The sequence below is a fragment of the Esox lucius genome, chromosome 6, assembly GCF_011004845.1.
Source record: "Esox lucius isolate fEsoLuc1 chromosome 6, fEsoLuc1.pri, whole genome shotgun sequence".
Lineage (NCBI taxonomy): Eukaryota > Metazoa > Chordata > Actinopteri > Esociformes > Esocidae > Esox > Esox lucius.
Window position 1 is genome coordinate 19,591,569 of NC_047574.1, and position 10,546 is coordinate 19,602,114.

Consider the following 10,546-nt stretch of genomic DNA (forward strand, 5'->3'; position numbering starts at 1 on the left):
CTGAAAAACATCCATTGTGTCTTGATATTCTTATTTTACTTCCTTGACCACCTCCCATCTAGGCAAAGTTTGTGCAGTTTCCTCTTAGAGAATTCTTTGAGCATGATTTTGTCGGCTCTTGGGTTGAATTTGGTGGGAGAACTGGTCTAGAATTGTCTCCATTTGTGGATGATCCATTGGAAAGTGGAATGATGTATTTCAAATGTTTTGTAAATCTCATGGGCATCAATACTCTCTCTTCTGAGGGCCTTGGATAGGTCGTTTGATCTTGGCATTATGTGCTGTAACACATCCATATGGTTAAGACCACACCAGACCAAATCACCTTCACTTACAGAAGACAGAACGCTCTCAACTTCCGTTTTAACAGGAATAACTCAAGAAATCATTATTTTCACCGTTCCATTCCTGAATTCCACAGCCAACTGTGATGTACATTGAAAAGACAGGGAGATGTTGACATTACATTAGATTGTACGTTAACCTATAACAAAATGAAACAACACGGTATAACCAAAAGCGTAATGACTACAAAGTGGGGAAAAAAGACAATACAGAGCAGAGAAATTCCTGAGGTGCCTTTGGACATTTTGTTTAAAGGGTTGTGTTTTGTGTACAGCAAGTGGGCTAGCCATGGCTTAGAGCCAGCTGTACCAAAAGCTCAGCACTTTTCCCTGGCCACCATCAGGCCTTTGGACGGCCTGACCACAGCCTGACAGCGGCCCTGCCGCTCAGTCTGAAGTTAAAACACAGGGAGAGGTCAGACACACACGGACACACGCAGCTACACAAAGGTGCCCGCTAGGCTTGCCTACTCTGGGCCGCTTCAGCTGGAAATCTGTGGCTGTTCCAAAACACCACTCAGGAAACGACATTTCCCTACATTTAACAGGAGAGAGAGGAGAGGAGAGAGAGGGAGTGGGAGAGAGAGGGACCAAGAGGGAGAACCAAGGGGGAGTTCCTAAGTAAGAACAGAGCATGTACTGTTTCGTATTACACACTCAGGCAATTTGGGAACGGAGATAGAAAAGGATAGAAAGAGCAGCACAGTGGGTTAGATAGAAGCCTGAGAGCTCTGGAAGCGGGTGTAACTAGAAGGGAGTGGTTATGTTGCGGCGTATAGATGTATAGCTACACCTATTTGTGTTGTTGATTGCATGGGTGCGGCCTGCATTTATGGATCGGCTGAATGTGGAAAATGAACTCCTTTGTACCGGTCATTCTTCTTATAAGAGCTCTCATATCAGGTAAAGTACTCTACTTACATTATATCATTGTACATGCTTAACAGTACTGTACACTTATCTTTAAAAATACAGGGGACAAAAACAGAGACAAAATACAAGAAACAATGTGGTACATTACTTTTGGTGTAAGGAGTTCAACACATTATCAGCCATGTGAAGTTAACCTCGTCCACTAGTACATATTCCGGACAAACACTTTGACGTGAGCTCTCAACTCTTTATCTACCATGTGTCTGTGTTGTGGCTAACTCCTCATACATGTCAGGGCACAAGCATCAACCCCACAACCCACTCAACCACAGATTGGCTCATAGGTTAGTGCGCAAGCGCGTGCATGTGTGTGTGTGGCTTTGTAAACAAAGACGACGTCAACATACGAGGGCTGGTTTCAATCAAACCAGCACTCGTTCTGACATCACTGTGTCAACGTCTCATCCCAAATGGAACCCTAGTCCCTTCATAGAGCACTCCATTCCACTAGGGCACATGATTGATCCTGTACCCAGGTCTCTACAGCGTTACGGACGCAGACTTACTATACATAGCTACAAAATCTTGATGTATCGGATACATGATATAGTCACATTACTGATACAGCTTTTTATGGTCATCACAGGAAAATAGGATCATATGTTCAAAGGTCTTAGGCCATACATGGGCAAACAAAACACAAGACTTATGCTCTGTGTACACACACACACACATACACACACACGTACACACACACGCTATTTACAGTAGACAGATGGTCCTTGTTTTCCTGTCGTGTTTTCCTCTCTTTTCTCTCTCTCTCCTCCCCCTTTTTCTCTCTGTCAGAGTAGATACATGTGTTCCACCTGTAGCTCTTCAGTGTCCTCTGGCATTTTGTCCATATTGTCTCCAGACTGACTGACTCCCTGCAACAGACTGGACCCAGCTGGCAGCACCAGTCTCACACACACACACACTCATGCCTTTTAGAAAGTGTACAGTGCAGTCCGTGAGGAAATGGATTCCTCTGGATCTATTTAATCATTGTTATAAAACATAACTAACCATGTACATCTTCCCTTCACATTTTTGTGAGGTCAAACCTGCATGTGGCCTTGCTTCATTGTAACAGCCCCCCTTAGTGTCCAAAGTTGAGACGTGTCCTCTGATGCCTCTGATCCCACTGCTTGAACAACCACAGGGTATTTGCCGGAAGCAATGCAACACAGTCCTGTCCCACATCAACTCCGTCGGACTGTGCTTGTATTATTGGGCAATGTTTGAATGCCGTGGCCAAGATTTACACTTACATTTATGTCCATTTAATTTAAGAGAATGTCATTTTAAAACTCATGAAATGTCACTAAGTGGATGGGTGTGTCTCCGTGTGTGTGTGTGTGTGTGTGTCCTGTCAGGTGTGTGTGACGCCCTGAACGTGACTGTAACCCCTGGTCCCGTTGTCAAGGTGACTGAGGGTGAGAACCTGACCCTATCCTGCCTCGTCTCCCAGAAAAAGAGGAGTGCCAACTTCCTCGTCCTCCGATGGCTCTTCTCCCCTCCACCCCTATCTTACCCTCCCCCTCCCCTCCCCCCGTCCCCCTCACCTCCCCCTCCCCCCGAACAGCTGATTGTGAAGTTGACTATGAAGAAGATTAAGGTTTATGGGAACTACACGCGCCGGTTCCCCCAGCCCAAGTTCCACCTGTATGAGGAGAGAGAGGGGAGGGTTGGAGGAGAGTTGGGGGAGGCGTATGGACTGCTGGTTCTGAACGTGACTCGAAGGGACTGTGGGTTCTACACCTGCAGGGTCCAGGAGATACGCAGACACAGAAACAGCTGGAAGGCTTCGTCCAATGGAACGGCTACAGCTCAGCTTACTGGTAAAAGAATGTGTTTTCATACTTGCCCGTGTACATTTATGTGTAAGTTCATGTGCACGCCTGCGTGTGTTTTCCAGGACTGCTCAAAGGCTATGTAAAGTAGTGGGCTGGTCTCAAGGCCAGAACCACAGCTGTTTCCCTTCAGTTCGAAAGTAGAAAGCGAGGTTACCAGTCACACTGTCAAGAAAGTGATTTCCTGGCCCTGGATGTTATGCCACAGAGATGTGAGCTCAATCAATCAACCCCACATTGCATTATTTAGGCAGTTGTTATTTTTTGTCAAATTAACGACTGATTTTGGCTACTTTCGAATTACCTGGGGTAACCCACCCCCATTTTCCAGAATCAGACGTTGGCACGGGCCACATATGTTTATTAAAGACAGGGCTTAAATATGGCTATGGTGGGTTTGAATGAATCCCAGCCTAGGTTTATTTACACGTGCACAAACACACTAATGATCATTTCTACTCTATAAGTGTCTCTTGCCAGTGTAAAGAGACTTGGAGGCTGAATATGAAAACATGGCACACACAAACACAATAGATGTCCACATACTGTAAGTACAGTACACAATACTGTTGAGTGTGTTTTGCCTATGTGAGCTCATTGTATTGACAGAAAGAATGACTCCTCCATTTACAGTTTCCTTGAGAATTCTCAGCAAATTGAAATGGTCCATCATATAGGTTTTACAGGAAAATAAAAAGCCCAGTTTAATAAAGATTTAACTGGCTTTGTTTTGGTATTTGGATGCAGGGTTAAAGAGCAAACCTATTTAGACTTTAGTTTAATTCATAAGCCTGTGGGGAAACTTGGCAATTGTTTTTTTTTTGTTTGTTTTTTTGCAATGTAAAACAAATGTTTCTTATTCAGCTACTTCAGGTAGTCCCTCCCCATTTAAATTGTGCTTCCTGTTTAATGCCCAATGAATACAACCCAGGATTTTGTCAACACAGCGAAAAGAGCGGGTCGGTGGCATGAGAAAACGCCCAGAACTCTGCCCTGCTTGCGAAACCAGTTAACCTCAGGCATGTACTTACTGCAGAGACAAACACACACAAAATTTGGAAGGGATAGTGAGAGAATGAGAGAAGAAGAAGAAAAGAGAGACAGAAAAAGAAGTTGTGAGTATCTCTAAAGGAGAGTGACAGAAGGGGCACAGTAAAAAGAGGCAGCTAGATTGGAGAGAGAAGAGAGAGTTGGAGAACAAATGCATTCTATCAAACTGATATGGCCCACTCAGTCACCACAGATCAAAGATGTTGTACAACAGAAAAGTAACTTTTGCCCACGCATTTCACCCCAGCCCAAACCAGTACTAAGCAGATAGAGATGGCCAACTATCGCCCACACAGTGGTCCTACACCATTTTCTGGCTGTTGCTCTTTTCTTGTAAAGCAGGTCACAGACCACTGCAATTCATATGCATTTACAGAATAATTCATTCATTATGTGTGTATGAAATCATTGGAGTTTATACATCCAAACTCCTGTTTTTTTTTTTTACTACTTAGCAAACAAAGATGTGTCCAAATTGAAAACAGCTGATTATAGGAATAGAGGACAGGCAGTAGGCTGAACAAAATCAATCAATGGTGGAAATCAACAAAACAACACATCAGGTCACATGCATACTGTATTCTTAGTATGGATGAAACTAGCCTACTAGTTGCTTACTCGATACACTAGACTAAACAATACATTCTTAATTGCGCACATATAAATCCCAATAGAACAAATGTAATATTTGAAAAAAGGACTTCAAATATTTTAAATATCTCTGCATGGGATGACAACAGGTGGTATAATATCTTCTGCCTACTGCGAATCTACGCATGACAGCTGACAGTAGAACGCTGCTGCTTCGCCCCCTTCACTTATGTAAGCCTGCCATTTGAAGGCCAGGTGCTGTCAGCCTGTAAACATGGCCTCAGTCCTGAAAATCCAAAATGCAAGCCTGCGCCCATAACGCCCGGCTGTGGAGCAGACCTCTGAAACTTGAGGTCTGCTCCACGCTGAGGCCTGCTCCACGCTGAGGCCTGCTCCACGCTGAGGCCTGCTCCACGCTGAGAACTGCTCCACGCTGAGAACTGCTCCATGCAGAGGCCTGCTCCATACTGAGGCCTGCCTCATGCTGAGGCCTGCTCTATGCTGAGACCTGCTCCATGCAAAGGCCTGCTCCATGCTGAAGCTTGCTCCATGCTGAGACCTGCCCCGTGTAGAGGTCAAATGAGCAGCCCTCACAGCGAATGAGAACATCCCTGAGGCTACCCCCACAACAACATTACACACAGACACCCACTTAGGCTCACTGACGCACACACATCCCATTCCCCCCAGGAAAAACAAAAAAGTGTTGTTAGGACTTCCTCTGAGTGTCAGGACATTGCGCCATGGTCCCCTGAATGTCTTTAGGATGTTTGCTGTTAGCTGAGCTTGTTGTGGAGAGAGCACCACGTCAGTAGAAAGGGGAACCCCAATAAATGGGGGAACCACTTGCTCTACTGGCAGGTCTGTTTGTGTGTGTGTGTGTGTGTGCGGGGGTTTGGCATATGCCCTGCAGTCATCTCTCTCTTTCTTTGGCTCAGTCTGACAGCGGTCTCGGCCTGGGTGTATTTCTGTAAAACCACTGCAGGAGTCTGTCTGCTGCCATGGATGACTGAACTCAGAGAATGTATCATTTCACTGTCCCACAAATTTCCGTTTTCCCGTCTTCAGCACAAACACTGTCCCCCAATTATTCATTCAGTGTACTTAGACTACATTAGGAAATTATCCTGGGTCAAAAACAGACAATACACAAAACTGTGTGACATACTTGGAGTGCACATGATTTACCTTTCCTATTTAAATGGAACCAGTGGAAAAATAAAAACAAATGAAAGTACCGACTCTCACCCACCCCATTTTGGAGAGGTAAAATGACGTGCCCCTACGGCTAATGATGTTTCACGAAATGTTGTCTTTTTTTTGTCAGTGCCCTTTCCACTGCTGGACAGCAGCGATCAGGGATTGTGGCGTCTATTTGGAGGTAAGGTTTCCATCTTTGCACAGCCCATTGTACAAATACAACACTGGCTCCAGTGTTAAACTTCTTCTGCCCAAACAATACCCCACCCAGGAATCAAAACATGATATTCCTGTATTTGCCCCTAGAAATGTGTCCGCTGTGACTGAATTGTGTGCTTGTGTTTCAGATGTTTACCTGTGTGCAGTACTTCTCTGCTCCCTGGGACTACTCTCCATTTTCCTGTTCTCACTGGTCCTCACCTGCCAGTACCTGCGTACACGTCACACCCTCAAAAAAGGTAGGTGCCGGCTTTGCACACACATCCACACACACTGAAAGGTTGAGTTAGTTCTCCTCTGTGTTTCTTAGCCCTGTGCAAGCAGCTTATAGAAATACTTTTTGTCTTAGGACTGAAAGTGTAAATTGCTCTGGATTAGAGCGTGTGCTTAATGACTGAAGTTAAACATATCAAATGGAATGACCTCTCTTCTCTGCAGCCAGTTACTACCTTGTCAAGTGTCCAGAAAGCAGGTATGTTTTTTTTATCAATAGGTTATCAATAGGTTGAACAATAATACTGTACATTACTGGACAGCTCATAGAATATTGCATTTTTAACTTCAATGTTAAGGTCTTGCGTGAAATATATATTATATAGTACATGAGTGATTTATCAAAGCCTATCTGTTACTGTGTAATTCCCTCCTGTTCCTGTGTAACCTCTTGCTGTTCCTTTCTAACCCTTTCCTGTTCCTCTCTAACCATTTCCTGTTCCTCTCTAACCCCTTCCTGTTTCTGTCTAACCCTTTCCTGTTCCTCTCTAACCCCTTCCTGTTCCTTTCTAACCACTTCCTGTTCCTCTCTAACCCTTTCCTGTTCCTCTCTAACCCCTTCCTGTTTCTGTCTAACCATTCCTGTTTTCTGATGTTACTCTAGCTCTGGAGAGACAGTGACCAGCTCAGTGAGCTCTTCCAGCTCATCTCCTGGAGCCCACAGGAAGGAAAAGAGAACAAGAAGAACCCAACCAAGAGAATCAGTAGACATACCACCATACATACCAGACAAAGGTACGACACATGCATGTGCTTCACTATGACCCAGCTACAGTATTAGAAATGAATTGTAGGATAACTAGGTATGACCCAGTGATAGTGTATACACAGCATTAAAGAAAATGACTTCTTGAATGGCAATGTTGGGGGGAGGTGTGTGTTTGTTGGGGGGAGGGGGATGTTAGATACTCCTTAAAAATATAACTGGGCTGTCTTAGTTTGTTCCACTATTGCAGTGCCAGGACAGTGAAGAGCTTTGACCACTACAGGAATTAAAGTATGATAGCTTATCCAGAACTTCAGTTTTCCATTTTTGACCAGCTGACCACAGCTCTGTTCTGTGAGCTTGCAGCGAGACACTTAGCCAAGGAGCAGCAGGGGAGGGCAGAAATGGCTGATAGGAAAGGAGACGTAGGGTGTGGAGTTGGGAGGAAAGCAGTTGGAAGCGATGACAATATAAAAGAAGGGAGAGTAGTGAGAGAGAATGAATATTGTGATTTCGCAGGATCTGAGTAGCTGTGGGTATGGAGAAGAGAGAGAGACGAAACAAAAGAGGGCAGGGAGATTAGGTGTCAAACATTATCTAGTAATGATTAGGTCAAATTGGCCGTTTGCCTTGTGAGTGGGAGGGTACTGGCAAAGGATGTGTTCAAAAGAAAAAGGAAATTAGGCCATCTGTTGGATGACAAATGAAAACAATGTTTAGCTTGATTAGAGTTGTGACGTGGACAGCATGGGACTCAAAAGATGGAATGGACAAGTGAGCGACAGAGAAGGGAGAGTTCATTGTCCCTGGGTGACCCACGGACACCATTTTCTACTATGATGTACTATGGGAAAACATGTCTCATCCATGTCTCTGTCATGGCCAAAAACATAATGGGCTTGAATGGATTTGGCCTTATTGACAGCAGATTGACAGTAGAACTACATGGAAAATTACCAAAACAAATTCTAATTTCCCTTGTCTCTTAACACAAATTGACCTGTCGACCATCAGAAGCAAGGCATGTGCAGTCAGCAGTTCAGGGATTCAAATAAGCTATTGGGAAGACAGACAATACTTAAAAAGATGTCCTTAACTAGCAAAATGTAGTACTACAACGCTAGATCAAGAGACAATACTCGTACTCATCACGTATACTCAAACTGGCTGCGCCGAATATTACAACACGATTGATCGTGAATAGTTTGGTCAGTTCTAGGGTTTCTACTTCTGTGTGGAAGACTAGATAACACTACAATATTGACAAGAATTTAGAAGGCCAAATAGAGACGCAGTTTCAACCTATAGTGAATGCAAGTACTGATATTCTGTTCCAGTGCCTGTAGCTGCAGAAAGGCAAAGACCCAGGAAGCCTAGACGTTTAAAGAGCCAACCCAGAAGGCCGGTCACGGTAAGAGCTCCTATTGGTTTAACTCCTCCCCCAACCCTTAGCCAATTAAAACAAATGAATGAAGTCATTTTATTAAATTACAGCATTGCAGCCTTTATTAATCATTTTCTGTGTTTATTATTATTTTTTTAACAAATTATGTAATGTTTACATTTAAACATTTAATTTCCTTATATTTTTCCATTGAGTTATTGAGCGTATGAACTGAGAGAGGGGGTGTTTTAGAACAGGTCTCTGAGGTCTGTATTCTCTACTGTAGTTATTGCTGCTCTGTCCTGTTATGAGCGTGCTAATTTTATTCAGCTTTATTGCTTCCCAAAAACACTTATTTATTTATAGTGCCCTGTGTTTACATTGATAATACCACATTACCTTTTTAAAGGTTTTTTTTACAAATTAAAATTAGACCAAAATGGTCTAAGGATGGTGACGGACCACCTTCATGAAAATAAACATCTGGTCAGAAAGATTTAAATAATAGTTAAAATCCTGTTCATGGTGGTAAATATATACTTTAAAAATGTACTGCATATTTTATCATAAACATAGCAGAGGAAATTTATGAAAATCTTTTAATTTGTATCCTGTCAGACAGAAAATGGAACTGTCGGTCAGATCCAGCTGTGCTCTAACTTGATTGGCCAAGAATGAGTTGCTCGCATGCATATTGCTGATTGGAATAGTGTGACTGGCAGAGGACACGGGATAGAGATCCTCTTTTTTTCTGAATGTTCTATGGTTAAACACAATCCTCCTCCTTAGTTTACTGTTCAGTTCCTCTTAGAGAATGTTCTCCTGTTATGAGAATGTTCTCCTGTTTTACTGGTAAGAATGTAAAGCCTTTAGACAACTGTTAAACGATGGATGTGTAAAAATGTTAACTTGAAACTCTCCCTGTTCATCTCTTCTAGTCACGGGTTTGTGAGGATAACCTGACATATGCAGAGTTGGAGATGGTACGACCCAGGCTTGAACCGTCTTCTTCCTCTCCTACTTCTCCTTCCTCTCCCTCCATCCCTGAGCTTCTGGCCTCCAGCCCTTCCTGCTCTGACACAGTGTACGCCCAGATCCTATTCCAGGAGTAACCTCACTAGATTTTAAATGAAACCTTTAATAAACCAGGAAATAACTGCAAATACAATTTTCTTTTTGTGAAGGTGACCTAGAAAGACATAGTTTAGATGCATAGACAATATGGATCCTTTGAGCTGCCTTTTGGCCTGTAACATGCTCCACAAGACTGTATTAGACTGCTGAGCCAAAGTTTTGCCACAATCTTCTAACCTTTAGTTCAGTTTCAGGAAAGAACACATTTCACTAAACTACCACCACTAAATTTAAAAGTACATTTATATGTCAACACCCTCAACGAGATACACAAGAAATAACCTGCTATACACCTTGCCACTATTTATGAAAATATATGTCCTTTTGTGTGTTGTTTGCTGGTATTGCTGATGGTTTTGTCTGTGTGTTCCAGATGATTGTTGTTAGGGTGGTGTGTATGATTACTTCTTTATTCAACAATGCTAGCTAAATGCTAGCTATAGCATCACCTTGCCAAAAGCGATATCATGTATTTGCAAGAAAACTACTAAAGTTGCAATTGAAACTATTTAAATGTTGAATGTGTAAATAGGCTACTAATGTATCTAACAATGGACATTTCTATACACAATGGAAGTTTGTATAAATCATTTTTAACCAAACTTCACAGGAAATATACAGTCATTATTTTACGCATTTGTATCCTGTTTTAATAAAGAACGTAATGGTTTGAGTTTGTAAACTGTCTATGGCCATGAATCTAGACTCTCTTGAACACATTGGCATAATCTATCAATGGATTAACACTTTAAGATAATACGTAATGCATTCCCCCAACCTCCAATTTTGGGGAGTTGAAGATCATGGCATGTCTCTCTCTCGGACAGCTGCAACAAGTCTCATCCACGTTGAACTATCATGTTGTTTTCCACACTGCACG

The 10,546-nt window shown here is 42.9% G+C and overlaps 1 protein-coding gene across 1 annotated transcript; it reads left to right on the top strand.

Moving 5' to 3' along the window:
* Window positions 1-970: 970 nt before the first annotated feature.
* On the top strand, window positions 971-10,339 carry vstm4a (V-set and transmembrane domain containing 4a). The gene is made up of 8 exons (XM_020047054.3): window positions 971-1,247; window positions 2,633-3,097; window positions 6,078-6,131; window positions 6,298-6,408; window positions 6,608-6,641; window positions 7,047-7,177; window positions 8,486-8,559; window positions 9,471-10,339. Exons 1-8 carry the CDS (start codon window positions 1,190-1,192, stop codon window positions 9,642-9,644), a joined length of 1,101 nt encoding a protein of 366 aa, XP_019902613.2. The 5' UTR covers window positions 971-1,189; the 3' UTR covers window positions 9,645-10,339.
* Window positions 10,340-10,546: the final 207 nt, after the last annotated feature.

What these genes read in the sequence shown, in the direction of transcription:
- vstm4a (XM_020047054.3), top strand. Translation starts at nt 1,190, where the DNA reads ATGTGGAAAATGAACTCCTTTGTACCGGTCATTCTTCTTATAAGAGCT. An exon ending in TATAAGAGCTCTCATATCAG is followed by an intron (nt 1,248 to 2,632) that starts GTAAAGTACTCT and finishes GTGTCCTGTCAG; the next exon opens with GTGTGTGTGACGCCCTGAAC. An exon ending in ACCATACATACCAGACAAAG is followed by an intron (nt 7,178 to 8,485) that starts GTACGACACATG and finishes ATTCTGTTCCAG; the next exon opens with TGCCTGTAGCTGCAGAAAGG.